Source organism: Sturnira hondurensis, unplaced genomic scaffold (assembly GCF_014824575.4).
Source record: "Sturnira hondurensis isolate 20B ecotype Veracruz unplaced genomic scaffold, ASM1482457v3 Scaffold0010428, whole genome shotgun sequence".
Classification (NCBI taxonomy): domain Eukaryota; kingdom Metazoa; phylum Chordata; class Mammalia; order Chiroptera; family Phyllostomidae; genus Sturnira; species Sturnira hondurensis.
In genome coordinates this window covers 214,192-229,486 of record NW_028083059.1, presented here as the reverse complement: position 1 = coordinate 229,486, position 15,295 = coordinate 214,192, and the positions used below count along the sequence as shown (strand labels likewise).

Here is a 15,295-nt window from a genome sequence, read left to right as displayed (position 1 = left end):
AGTGCCGCTGAAGATGACTGCTGGCCGTACAGGAGGTGGCGCTGTGGGCCGTCAGGTGAGCCAGCTGCTCCCCCAGACTGTGCACCACGTGGTTAAAACATTATATAATCATAAACTGCAAAAGCATCATATTTGAAGATCCTGCCTGCAAATACTGACTGGTAATATCTGGATACAGCCAAAAAAACTCAAGCAACTAGATTTTATTAGAGAGTAAGTTCAAAGAAATCGAAGTTCACAGTACCAAGACCCAGTTCATTTTCGAAAACCATTGTAGGTGGATACGTTATATTGCGCATGATGGAGATTTTCACCCAGTGTAAGAGGAAGACAAGATAACCCCAAAAAGAACACAGGCAGAGTTTGCAGACATGGCTCTTGTCTCTGTCTCTGGACCCTGGGCAAGTCCTGGAATGAACCTTTCCTATCCTTGGCCTCCTCACCTAGAAATGAGGGTGTTGAACTGCCAGATAATTTATTTCTGAAAGTCTGCAATTCCATGAAGAGTCAATCAAAAATGTTTGCACGTGATGATCTATAATAGTGCTGTCCAATACAAACAGAACGCAAGCCACATATCGTTCCTCTAATAGACACACAAAAAAAGTTAAAAAAAAACCCACAGAAAATAATTTTTAAATGTAGTTTATTTAGCCTGACATAGCCAAACTATTATTTCAGTATGTACTAAGCATAAAACAGTATGAGATGTTTTACATTCCTTTTTGTAATAAGTCTTCAAACACCAGTGTGCGTGTGACACACAGCCCGGCTCAATTCTCTTTCACACATCACACATGCAGCTGGTGGCCACCAAACTGACCAGCATCCGCCCAGAAAGTCACCTTCAACTTTGATCATCTCAGGCTCCAGAAAGGAACGCCTACTCTGTGCAAAGTGCCGTGGGCTCTCTGAAGGACAGATATCAGACAAGTGAGACGGAAATACCACCTTTACACTTGCCCTTCACCGGGAAGAGCTTCTACCTCATTCCCCTCTTTCCTGGTTTCTATGTCTACAGCTTGTCGATTCCAGTTCAACCAGCCTCTCCGCCCTCCTTCCATCTCAACGGGAATACTGTAACAGCCCCAACTGTGCACTTCACTTGCGGTCTTCACTGGTCTGCACTGTTCACACCTGGACCAATTTATTCTCACCTGCAGTGGCTTCCCAGTCACCCACTCACAGTGGGGTCTTCCCTTCCAGAAAATTTGTATGAATCCTAACATCAGAAAAATTTGAAAGTAGAAGAATGGAGTAAGAGCTAAATAAATGTAAGTCCAGGCATCAGAAAGAGTCAACCTGAACATGAACTCTGAGTGGACTCAGAAAGTCCATTTCCGTTATCCTTATAGTGAACAGCACTGGTAATTCGGGAAAGGGGCGTGGCGGAGGGAGGGCAAGGAATACTACAGAAGCAGCACTCTGCTTACACTCTTAGGGATCCAGGTAGGGCAGAGGCAGCTGCTGAGTGAGTCCTGAGGTTCCGGGGAACAGACAGAACACTTAGTCTGCCAGCCACTGTAACTCTATGGGAGCTCAAAAAGAAAAATTCTGTAGTTTTAGAACCAAAGCTGTGTTTCCTCAGTGCATTAGGATACAGAAAAGAAAATAGAAAAGTGTCTTAAATGTGGATAATCTTCATGTGTCTAAAAATGGTTGATAAGAGACCTGGTCCTGTGCCACACGGACCTGAATATACCATCAGCCAGTACACTGCTTCTCCCTTTGAATGCAAATGAACTTCTCCATGATAAGATATCACTCAAGGCCTCAAAGCAGCTATCTTTGAACTTAGTGTTAGGACTGAGATTCCAAATGTCAGAATAGAGAAGCACTTACTCCATAGTAGTTTGCTTACCCTAGTTTCCCAGAGGATTAGTCTCAGTAATGTGCTTAAAATACTGACGGTAATCCTGGGATCTCAGCGCTGCCTTTGGCTAACACAGCATGCCCAGAGACAGAAAAGGGAAAAGGAGGGCCGAACACCTCACAGAAAAGTGTGAAATGTGACATTTGCTTTAGTCTGGCATAAGATTACAAAAGAGTGGAAAACTTCCTTGCAAACGTAAAATTTCTAAATCAGAGTTAATTAGGATTAGATTACTTTTTAGGGCGAAATCTAACAATACCTCAGATTCTAGAATTTATAGAGAGGCAATGAGCTAGGTAAGAGGTGAGCCTTCAGAGCAAGAAACTTACACTGTAAACAATGTGCAGGTGTGTGCGGGCATAACACACATGCACACACGTCTATGGTAATGTGTTGGCCCAGTGAGCTTTCCATGATTACTGCTGACAAATAAAGTGTTATTTGTGCCCGCTCATACACACATCCGTGCAGGCAGACCCAGGTAGCCACGCAGGTGTGAGTGTGTCCTTTTGTGCGGTCAGGGTATTCTGCCTGTGCAACAGGCCATCCTCACTTCAGCACAGCTGTCTGGGCAAGGGCCCTGTCCTAGGTCCTGTTTCTGTGTTTGCCCTTGATGGTGAGGAGGACAAACTCCCCGGGCATGGCAATGAGATCACCTATATTTTTAGCTTTTCTTAATGGTTGTTAACATTTGCTCTGGGCACTTTTACCGGCCTAAATGGATGTAAATAACCTCCTGTATCCAGGGCGGTATTGAGCAGCGGTTATATTTAGTACATGTAAAGATCAAGGAGGAAAGGTAGACACCCATCTTCAAACAAGCTCTATAGACATCCTCCCATTAATGTTTAAGAACTTTTCAGAGAATGATTTTAATGCATCTGTCTAACTGGCACCTTTCTATGGTCAGGGCTTGAGATAACACATCCGCTAGAAAAGTAAAATCAATTATTAAATAACTGAAGCCATCCACTGAGGTGTTTATTGGCCACTGTCGGGGAGAAAATGGCCTTGAAGCCAAGACTACTTTTAAGAGAAGGTGATAACCTTCAGAGATATTAGAGGACAAAAACTCTCTCTATAACCAGAGTGCCTGGTGGACAATCACATACCTGGATAACAACACGAAAAGAACATTTAAATGTCTAGTAATGACTGTATGCAGTCATCTCCTAGGTTGGCTTCCACTGTGAGATTTAGAAGGAGAAATGATGACAAATGAAGTTTTTGCCAATTCTGCTCTTATGCAGAATAAGTATCTAGGTGGAGGAGTTGACCTTGGTTGATGACAGGCAGCATGAGAAATATCTGTCACACTGACAGTAGAAGCTTGATCACATCATTAAGTTCTACTGATGTACTAAATAATAAATGCATGCACTTTTATATATATATTATTACTACTCACTAATCACAACCCCACAAAGTACAAAATTCATTTTCATCTGTAACAGAAGGAAACTTTTCAATGCCATACAGGTAGCAAATGACAGTGTCAAAATTTGAATCCAATTCTAACCCTAAAGCCTAGTATTTCAACCCCCATATATACAACTACCTCAAAGAAACTTCCAAACTTAACCTAGACCATTAGACCAAGTCCAAGAATATAACCCAGGACAGAACTCAGGCAAATCTTTATTTATTGAGTACCCGGAGGACAGATAGTACAGAAAATGGAAGAAAGAAAAATCAGGCCCAGTTCTTCTTCTTCTTTCTATTCTTAGAGATTGGGGAAGGGAAGGAGAAAGAGAGGGAGAGACACACCAATTGTGAGAGAAACTTCGATTGGTTGCCCACTGTACACGCCCTGACCAGAAACCAGGCCCACAACCCAGGCATATGCTCTGACTGGAATCAAACCCATAACCTTTCACTGTGCAGGAAAGGTTCAACCAACCAAGCCACACTAGTCAGGGCAACCCAGTTCTTTATTTATTTCCATTTGAGGAACAGAAAAATAAAACAAAGAAAGAATGAACTGTTCTGTTCAACTTAAGTCTGATTATTGAGTTAGGTCAGCTGGAGCTGGCAGAAAGCACAACGGCTTTGGGAATTGGCTGATCCTGCCAGAAGTTAACCAGCAAGTCAGGGACATTTCTAAATCATTTTTCTCACCTGTGAAATGAGAGGATTCAGCCATCTCTGAGGTCCATCCAGCCCTCACATTCTAACATTACAGGTCTTAGTACTTTCACCTGCCCCAGTTCTCCTCCTTCTCCCCTGGAAACATGGGACAGGTTGCTATGGAAAACTAAATCCATGCAGGAACCTTATGTAAACAAAATAAAACAAAAAATACCTATGGGGACCAGGAGAGGGCAGAAGAAATGGAACGATGAGTGTGGGGTTTGGAGGAGGACTCTAGGAAGGTTCCTGGTTTGGTCTGTGCCATTGCTGCCTGCCCGCTCTTCATTGCTAAGCTTTCATCCTTTAGCCAAGTCCACAAATTCAATGAGATAAGGACAGGAAGCTTCCACGTGAGATACTGCTGATGCCATAGTCCATAGAAAACAGCTTCCCCCACCACTCGGTCAGCACCACTCACCCGCACGTCACACAGTGCCACGCACACTCATTGACCTCACTTCCCAACTCATGTGCGTCCATCGTCCATGAGTGTCACCACAGGGCAAGATAACAGAGTTGAAAGAACTCTTCCCACCTGCTGGAACCAACCACAAGACCACTGCGGGCACACGTGCCCCACCCTCTATCTCTAGCTCCAGGAGCAGGGCCTGGCACAGAGCAGGCACTCAATACGTGTTTGTTAAAATCCACAACTCTGTTTCTACCCTGTCTCCCTTACTACTAAAAGGCTCCACCCTGACCAGACTAGAAGCTCCATAAAGGCAAGAAGATCCCACCACACACACATTAGTTTTTTAATTCTCATCCCATGGTAAAACGTCTGAGACACATTGTCACAAAATACAGCTTTTGTTAGAACCGACAAAAGTACAACTGAATATCCAGGTTAAAAGAGGACTCAAATGTATCTCACAGGCTAGAAATAATCATCTCAGAATTATTTGAACTAAGTAGTATGCAGCTCAGCATATAATCTTGAAGCAGACTGTGATCTTTGATTTTTCCATTACTAGTCTATAAAAATTAGAAGCATAATTTTAAGGGAGTAAACCACTGTTCAAGTCCACCCTGCCCTAGACTCCACCAAGCTGTATCAAGCAGGAGGTAATGCGCCAAGCATTAAGCCTCTTAAACAGAGAGGCTCTGCTGTGTTGTAAAAACACCTGGTATACAATGACATTGTAATACTGTAACTCGAATGTCTTCAAGTTATTGAAGTATATTGGGAGTATATTACATGGTAATTGTTTTCTTTTGATGAAAAGTCACTACAGTTTATGTTTTTACTCAACTTTTTGAGATTTTAGAGTCACATGAATTATAAGAAATAATAGAGATTTTTAAAAATCTTTTCCCCATTTCCCACAATGTTAACATCTTGCAAAGCTGGTGTTGGGTAAGTCAAGATGCAGCACATTTCCATCGCCACAAGGACCCCTTTCACCAGGTTGCCCTTTTATCCACCCTACCCCCACACCCACCTGCACCCTTGGTAGCCACTGATCCATTCTCCATTTTTATAATTTTGTCATTGCACTACTGATATAGAAATGGGATCGGACATCATGTCACCTTCTGGAACTGGGCGTTTTCACTCTGTGCAATTAATTCCCTGGAGATCTATGCAAGCTGTTGGGTATCCCAGCAGTCGGCTCCTGTCTTGCTGAACGGTGTGGAGGTGCGACCGTCTGTTTAGTCATCCGGCCATGGAAGAACATCTGGTTTTTGACTATTACAGTGAGAACTACCATGAATGCTGGTGTACAGGTTTTTCTGTGAATGTTTCCATTTCTCGGGAATAAATGCGCAAGAGTACAACTGCTGTGGTGATATTGCCACTTTGTGGCAGTATTCTAAATGGACCCCAGCTCTCAAAACCATCCTTTTTGTCTTCTGGAACTTGCAGCCTGTCATCGGCAAGGTCCCCTATACCATCCACCTCTGAACTTTTGGCCTTCATTTCTCAGCCCTAATACTCTAGTAGTTGCATATTTAGGTGCATAAGAAATTGCCAAACATTATTCCTGGGTGGCTGTACATTTTACATCCCCAGCAACATTGTATAAGTGACCCAGCTTCTCTGTACCCTTGCCAGGGTTTGGGAATATTACCATTTTGTTTTACAGCCATTCGGATAGCTACGCCATGGTTCACTTTTAACAAACACAATGATCCAAAGATAAAAGGGAGAGACCCCCTCCCCAAATATCCAGGAACCTTAAAGTGTTTTCCTAGCCCCTTGTGGTTATCTCAAGGTACACAGTAAATGAGCATCTGCCCTAACTGAAGTCCTGGGTAGAAAAAGAAGAGTACTTTGTTACTGTAGTAAAGAACAGCTACACATCCCACGAGTACACAGCATGCTCCGTGAAATTCTGGAAGCATTAGCACCAGTGTTCTAAGAGCAAAGCAGGCACAGCACTTCTGGTCAAACGTTTATTGACAGTACTAACAAATATAATCAAATAAGGAAAAAAGTAACACTTATAACAATGATAAAGGAAGAAAAGGATATTTGCAGAAAAAGATAATGAGACTGTCTACTACACTCACAAAATTAGGAGAAATCCACAAACCGTAAAGATTTAAAGTCCGTGCACCAGGCTGTTGGACCCAATGGTCAGAAAACCAGTAACTTTCCTAGACACCAGCAACAAACAATAAAAATGTAAGGGTTTTTTTTCTTTTAATTTTTTTAATTTATTTAATTGTTTTTCAAAATGTAAGTTTTGAATAATCCCATTCCTTATAGGAACATAGGTATCCTGGAATCAACCTTTTTAAGTGCACATAAACACATGTAAAAAATGACACTTAACCAAAAAACATAAGAGATACTGAATGATGAGAAATACCACATTTATAGTTAAGAAGACACAACATTTTAAAAATGTCTCCTTTCTCCAGATTAATCTATAAACTTGAAGCAAATTTAACCAAAATCCTAACAAGATGTTTTAGTGTTTGTTCTTCATTTTCAAAAAAGGCTCTTTTAAAAATGCATGTGCGAAGCAGCTCGTCCCAGCTGGCTTTGGGATCCGAGGCCCCCAGGACAAACAGTGGGCCCTGCCCTCAGGACAGCCCCAGTGCTGGCCCTGCCAAAGTGATGCCTAAGTTCTACTTCCTGTCAAAAAAATACATATGCAAGAGTAGGGTACCCAAAACAGCCAAGACACCTTTGCATATTGGGTGAAGAAGCTGCCCGAAGGTAATCATTCTGTGGATGGCAAAGTCGCACTCCCCGCTCCACACCTCTAGCAACTGAAAAGCAGAGGTTTCCGAGCTCAGGGCACTCCTGGGCCAGCCCTGCAGCATCCGACCCACCCACCCCTCGAAACACCAACAGCCTCACCACCTCTGTCTGCCAGGGTCACCATGCAAACCGGCCCTAAGAGGCCCTACACCCAGGTTCACTGAGTCACCCCAGGGAGCCCACACTACCCAGGTCCTCCCTCTTCTTCATACAGCATGTAAATATTCTAAATAGCCCCCATCTCTTAAAACCGTCCTTTTTGTCTTCTAGAACTTGCAGCTTGTCATCAAGATCCCCTATACTCTCCACCTCTGAACTTCTGGCCTTCATTTCTCTGTCCTGATGGCTCTGCTTCTCATTGATCTCAGATCAGTATCCCTCCCATCTCCCTAAAACCCCTTGCTTCCACCTGCATGCCACCAACTGTACGACTGCAATGTTAATCTTAAAACAAAATATCTCTGGAATTCATATATTCCTCTAGCGACCACTCGATTTGCTCTGCCCCCTTTCTACAAAATTTACCCAAAAGAGTTTTTTAGACATGCTGTTCCTGTTACCTGTCCTCTTTGTCTGTCTGGAAACTGCTCTATAGACATTCACCCCAATGATGATACAAAACAGCCCTTTCAAGGTCACCAATGACATCCACATTGCTAAGTCAAAGTTGGTTCTCAGGCCTGGTCTTTCTTGAGCTCTCAGCAGCACTGGGCACAGCTGGACACTCCCCACTCCCTGCACATCTGCCCCCACAGGTAGATACTGAGCAACCCTCTTGGGGTCTCCTCTGACCGCCCCGGCCACCCTGTCTGCCCCATTACTGCTTCTGTAATCTCCCTGACCTTGAAATGCTAGAGTGCCCAGGACACAGTCCAAGGACCCCTCTCTTTTCAGGCTGTGTACATAATTTGCAAAACCCAGTGCAGAATGAAAATGCTGGCCCCTTGTCTAAAATTCCAATATAGTAGCAGCAAAGCATTAAAGCAAATGTAGGCATCTTACACGAGCCAGGACCAGTGCAACTGCACGGTCACTCACCCATGGAGCCTTCCTGCTGTGGACTCTTGAATTTATCTTGTCCAGAACACTCCCTGAACTCTCCACTGGTGATTTTCAACCTTCCTCATCTCGTGGCACATATAAACTAATTACTAAAATTCTGCAACACAAAAATATATATATATTTTTTGGCCAATCCAACAAAAATAAATATGTGTAATTTTGATCCAGATAGCTATTGTCATTCTTTTAAGGAAAAGAGGTCAGTGCCCCTGAATAAAAAGTCAGGTACTGCACATTTGAAAAATTCTTGCAGTACCTCAGTTGAAAATCACTGCTCCAGGCTCATAAATCCAACTGTCCACTAACCATCTCCACCTGGCCCTCGAGTATGCACTTCATATGTTCAAAACCAAATTCCTGACCAGCACCTTCCTCCCTCCGAAAAGAGGGAACACTGTCCTTTCCACATCTTGCCCAGTCCTGCAAACAGCACATTCTTAAAGTTTCTCAGACCAAAACCCTCCACGCCCTCTTAGATTCTCATCTTTTACTTAAGCCTCACATCCAAGTCATGAGCGAATGCTGTTGGCTCTACCTTCAAACATATGGAGGACATGCACACTCCCCCTCCTTCCCCCTGAGCATCGCCACGGGAACCATCTGGCACCCAGATTATTGCCGTCCCCTCCCACTGGACTCGGCTCTTGCTCCCCACAGTTTAGTCTCAACCCATCAGCATCCCTTCCCCCCACCTCGCGATCCTTCTACACTGGGGGTCCCCTCAAAATGAATTTGAAGGTGACCTTACATTACTAAAATTTAAGAAACACTGCTCTAAATTACCTGGTAAGCTGTTTCCCTCTCAGCTTACCCAAATACAGAAAGTCAAGTCACTGGTTGTTATACACCTGTTTTCTCAAAACAAGAAACGCAAAACTTTACAAGTGACCCCAGTTCCAAATCACAAACTCTATACCTTGCTCACGTCAAACATCTACCTACAAACTTGCGGACAGCCCTGAAATGGTAAGAAATCTGTTTTTGAAGTTCCCCTTTGGTTTTTCTTCATTTTTCTAATGGTCTGGGGAACGGGTCCTGTATCACAATCACGTAACATCCAAAAAAGACTGTGGTTTCTAAATATGTAATTAATAAATAAATAAATAACAAAATCCAGAGTAGTGGGGGGATGCCGTCTGTAGCACCTGGTGGATCGGGCAGCCGAACACCTCCGCGCGCCAGCAACGGAACCTCTGCGGGGCAGGAGGTGGCTGCGCGGCACGTGAGCACGAGGCCCTAGGGCCCCGGAGCGACGAACACTCGTGTGACCCTCCTGCTCCGTTCGAGGTCTGCGGCACACACCGCACCCTGCAAGGCCGGCCGCAGCGGGAAAGGCGAAAAGGTCTCTGCGCCCTCCGGCTGCGCCCACTACCTCCTGGAGCAGCCAGGCGCCACCTCCCCTCCCCGCAGCGGCCCGACGGGCGCGCGCCGCGCTCGCTCGCGCACCCGCACTGGGCGCCGACCGGAGTCTCTCGGTCGCTTGCCCCGCCCCCTCAGCGGCCGTGCGGCTCACGGGACGCCTCGGTGCAGTGGAGGCCAGCCCCCCAGGTGAGGGCGGCGCCGAGCTTCGGGGGATCCGTTGGCCGAAGGACGGGGGGACGGAGGCCCGGAGGAGGGCGGGGCAGTGTCACCAAACAGCGCGGCGTCCGCCCACCCAATCCTTCCCCGCCCCTCGTCCTTCCTCTCTCACCTACGGACGAGCGGATCCTGGACCTTCTCGGCAAGGACATCTTAAGAGCTTTGTCCAGGCGGGAGCCGTTCAGCATCTCGCCCCACTCGGGGGTCGACGCAGCCCCGGGCGAGTGGCGGAGGCAGCGTGCAGGCCTGGGCGCAGGGCCGGCGGCCAGAGGGCCATGGGCGGACGCTCGCCGGGTCCGACTGCAGGCGCGGCCAGGCTGCTGAGGCGGCTGGGAGCGCGGGCGCCGGAGGCTGCGTGTTGGTGCGGCAGCGCCCGGCCAATGCGGCGGCGCCCGCGATCGCCTCGCTGCTGCCCTGCTGGCCCGAGATGCGGCTGTGGGGGTGGGGTCCGGTCTCCAGCGGGGAGCCGGCGGGCGGTGGACGGGGACTGGCAAGAACCTGGAATGTTGTGCAGTACTAAGGGCTTTGGTGGCGGAGGAGGTGATCGGTGGGATTGTTGGGGTGGGGGGAGGGTTTTATGGATAGGTGTCTTAGGGGGCAGTTGTAGGAGAGGAGATGGGCGTCCCTCTGGTTACCTTTTACTGTGTGTGCCTGTCTGGTACCTATTATACCTACCTGTCAGTTGTCGTTGGAGTGCAAGTGTCTCCTAGGAATAATAGTTCAGAACTCATAACTCTTCTTCTTCCAGTATCTGTTCTTCCATGTCAGTTTGGTGTGATCTATGTATGTTCACGGGGACATTTTTTCTCAAATGTCCGAAGTATAGCCTGGAAAAGTGCTTGGGTCTCCAGACTCCTCCCCCCACAATGTGCCTAGAAGCCTAACTAATGAATGGCATGCTAAAGTTGTAAAAAACCCTAGGGAGCACTTACCACACACACACACACAGCTGCACACCCCAACACACTCACACCTTCTTCCATAAACAAAATCATTGAAAGGTGAAGTGACTTATCCAAGGTCACTTGATCTGTTTTTGTTTTTACTTTGTAGTTAATGTTCTAACTGCGATTCACTCTTCTGATTACAGTTCCATAAAGGGAAAAAAAGCCTGTATGTTTTTAATATCTGAAGAAATTCTGACTTCAGAGTGAAAAAAAAGATTAAGAGTCAGACTGCATTTACTGCTGTGATCAATACGCTGCATTTAACATACGCTTCAGGGACTGACGAAGAGAGCAGAGTTGAGCACAAAGGAAAAAGAAGCACTATGGCCCCCAAACTCCTCCCTGCCAGCCTCTGCCACATAGGATTTTCTTAGGAAAAAAATGCAGGAGGGAGAGGTATCTTGCTTTGTGAGGTGTAGGCTGGCAATTTTAACTTCAATAAGATTCCTTGCCTGTCTATTCTGGGTCCACAAAATAAATATTTCTGATAAGAAATGAGTCTTTAGCAGGCAGTGGGTTTTTATGGCTGCCAAGAGTGATCTTACAGCTAGTTAATCTTAGCAATGTGTTTGTGAAAAACATTGTCACTAATGAATCAGTAAACTTTTTTATTGATAATAACCCCTTGAGGATCTAAGCAGAAGAGAAGGGGACTTGAGTGAAATTCCAACTTTAAGGTAAATTGAAAAAACGTGTCCATAAGTAGATGGGAACAGAAAAAGCAGATGTTATTTTTAATTTTTACAAACAAGGCTGATTATGTTAAATACAGAACATTTGCAGTCCACCACAGATTGATGCAGTAATCCTACCCTGATGTATTGCAACCCCACCCGCATCATGAAATGGGGTTGTTACTCCTGCTTTCATATGTATGTTCCAATAATCAAGTCCTGACAACTTCGTAGGGTGTTAAAATACTTCAGCTGTACACCTTGAAGATCAGAGAATAGATGTCAGAAGTGGGAGAGGGATGTCTCACTTGAACTTGTATCTCACTAATTGTCACGGTTAATTCCCCTGATCTTTGGAAATTAGATTATTACTAGCATGGCATTTAACCACAGAGTCCAAACCTAAATCCTACGTTTGAGGTCTTTGAGGGATATATCTGCCCAAAGGACAAAAGGTGGCAAATGATCAGTATTTATTATTAGCCTGAGAATCCAAATGCCAGAATGGATCATTCAGTAACGTATGCCCATCTCTCAAAGAAATCCTTTCCCCTTATTGGAGACTGCCTAGGCTAACAAGGAGGGAGACAACGAAAAGCAAATGCATGATGCAGAGCAACAGGGATAGCCAAGGAAATGTACTTTGTTTCTACCTTCAGGGATGCAAACACTTCTCAAGAAGGAGAGTCTGCTTCAGTGTCCTAGAGCTACCACCCCAGGCATTCACAAGTCAGGTAACCGAAGCAGCCGGTAGAAGAAAGGTTTCCTGAAGAGACAGCCAAGAATAATACACGCCAAACCCCTAGCACGGTGGGTTGGTACGTAGTGAGCTACAGCAGAGCAGCCCTTTTCTTCCTTAGAGATGAAGTGGAGGGAAAAGAAGGATTAGAGGTTTCTTCTTTAGCTCAGATCGCAGACCAATTTTACTTCAGGCTTTCTTCGTAGGGCTTCTTTTCTCTTGTTCTTATTTACAAACGAACAAACCAAAAAGCAACCCTGACAGTAGTAGGCAAAGGATCCAGGGAGGAAGATCAGTTAATGGAAATCTTTATTCCTCTGCAGTGGTCTTATTCAGCATTCTGTAAATGCATTTTGGTACCTCTTTTAATGCTCCTCCAAATTCTTCTCATTCTTACACATTGCTTTTAGAAAGCAGTGTCCCAAACTGAACATAAAAGAAATATTCAGTAAAACTCAATATCCGTCTTTCTAATGACAAAAGGGACAGTTGTCCCAGGCCTAGTCCCCATCAATTACTCATTCATTTGCTAATATTTTGCCTGGCATGCGATGCTGGCTGCAACTGGAATTTTAGCTGGTGCTGTCCTCTGGTATTCCTTCACATGGACTCTCCAGGTAGCCTGGGCTTCCTGGCAACCTATTCACTGGATCCAAAGGGCCCCAGGAGACAGAGCCAGGTGGAAGCTATGTCACTCTTTAACCTAGATTGCCACCTTGGAAATCACACAGTGTCACTTCCACCACATCCTGTTCGTTCGGGCAGCCTCAAGGGCCCGATAAGTCAAGTAGATCCCACCACTTGATGGTGAAGTGGCAAAATTCTGGGAGAACATGAGGATTGGAAACACTGTTGCAGCCGTTACGATCTCTCAGAACTAGCAAAAATATTTTTTATTTTCATAAACTATTATTATCATTGCACCAAAATCATAACAATATGTATAGAAAATTAATGAAAGCTGTGCAAGACCTTCATGCTAAAAACAAGGCATTTGGGCTCCCACAGAACAAAACTGAAGTAGTTGCTCTACCAGATCTTAAGTTTATAGATAGTACTATTACTAATCAAGACATGGTAGCATAGATATGTGAATAGATCATTGAAATAGAATGGAGAGTACAAAAACAGATCCATGCACATATGGTTAAATAATTTCGATAAAGGCAATAAACTAATTCAACAGGGAAAATACAGTATTTTCTCTCCCTATTACTGATTTATTACATAGTTTATGATAAAGGACACAAAAGAAAGCCAGATAAAGAAATACATGGGGCAAAGTCCAGAATGGTCCCAACCGCAGGACCTTCCCTCCCCATGGAGACAGGTGCACCACCCTCCCAGGATGTGCTCGTGTTCACCGACTCAGAAGCTCTCTGAGCTCCTTTCGTTCGGGTTTTTACGGACGGCTTCATTATACAGGCATCACTGATTTCATCACTGGAAAACAGTGACCAACTCAAACTCCAGCTCTTCTCTCCCTCTCTGGACCCCCTCTCTGTAGGGGGCTGAAATGTCCAGCCCTCTAATCACCTGGTTGGTTCCCCTAACAACCAGTTCCCCCTCCATAGGGGCTTTCCAAAATTCACCTTATTAATGTAATCTCAAGATGTTGAAAGGAGCCTGTTACAAGTTACAAAACATACTCCCTATGTGCCCCAGAAATCACAAGGGTTTTAGCAGGTTTGTTCCAGGGACTGAGGATGGAAGATCAAATGTATATTTCGTACTGTGTCGCCATATCACTGGTGCTGAGTGGGCAGCCATGGCCCTGCTCTGCCACCCTGTCTTGGAAGGAACCCCCATGTTATCCCAGCCCACAGGGTAAGCTGAGGACCAACATGGCTGCAGACATCTGCTTAAGGTTTCCTGAAAGTCAGTAAACGATGCAGCAGTGAATAAAGCAGGTTTTGACTTAAACTACTTAACCAATAATGTCACCAGCAGCAATTTATCAAAGGCGAAAACTCCTTCACTTTGATCCAGCTCTGTAGACCATGGTTTAGCACCATAAAGGGGAAGTGATCATAAAATGTATTCTGTTCCTCTTTTCTCCTACAAAATTGTACCTAGCAGTTTAAAATCAAAGGCTGAACCTTAGGCTGTCCCCACCAGCTCCACACTGACTTGCTCTTCTGCTTTATCAGAACCCACACAAATTCCATTCACAGCCATTCGGCCTTGTTCAATGCAATATTCCCTTGATGCTTTTTTCCCCATTTCCTACATGTATTATGGTCTCATTCCTTAAGTGATCACCTTTAGTAGGAGATGGAGTTGATTTACAATGTCAAGAGAAAGAAAAGAACCAAGACAGACAAGTCTAAGGTGCCCACGGAGGAGAGAAAAGGAAAGAGAGCCTGCTGTCAGTGTGTCTGTGAGGAATGACCCAGAAGACAACTAATGGGAGCTGGGAGGTGTCACTGAGAATCAGTGTGGGTCCCAGGGGTCAAACTCTGTTTTGAGCCTTCTCAACCACCACAGCTCAGATAGTGGTGCAGCCTTGCTGCATGTCAATATCTTAGGAAACAGGCCTAGAGGACACTGATGTGCTTAGAGACTTCTTTTGGAATGTGATTACCAGCAATTCTCTGACCTTCAGAGAGGAACCTAAGTGAATTCGTTGGAACTCCCTGTCCTTGGCAGTACGAGTCCTTGAGTTTCTTGAGATGTGTTGTCATTTTCACCCTGAACTGAATCTCACTGCTGTCCTGTCTGTTGACTTTGACTGTAATATATTCTCCTTCCTTCTTATCCCGCATGTCCTCGGTTGAAGGTTTTGCCTCCTTTTCCGCCTGAATTCTTTGCTTCCTGTCTCCTCCATCTAACGTCAGGTCCTGCTGGACCTCGATCATCTCCCTTCCTCTTCTCCTCCCCTTCCTCCTCCGCCTCACTCTCCTCATTCTCCCCACCCCTTGTCCTCTCCCTCTCCTCAGCTACTGGGGTTACCTCTTCTCTGAAAGTACAGTCTTTTAAATAAATAGTGCTGTAACAACTTGATGTTCATATGAAAAAATAAAATAAGCCTTGACCCCTTAACCATGTACAATAATTAGCTCAAAATGGATCACAGAC

At 45.1% G+C, this 15,295-nt stretch overlaps 1 protein-coding gene across 1 annotated transcript in view; it reads right to left on the bottom strand.

Moving 5' to 3' along the window:
- Positions 1–10,205, bottom strand: part of ATP8A2 (ATPase phospholipid transporting 8A2) — a 562,260-nt gene extending 552,055 nt beyond the window's left edge. Inside the window, exon 1 of the mRNA XM_037058854.1 lies at positions 9,970–10,205. Within this exon, the coding sequence (XP_036914749.1) occupies positions 9,970–10,045 (76 nt within the window). The 5' untranslated portion in view covers positions 10,046–10,205. The remainder of the gene's footprint in view (positions 1–9,969) is intronic.
- Positions 10,206–15,295: the final 5,090 nt, after the last annotated feature.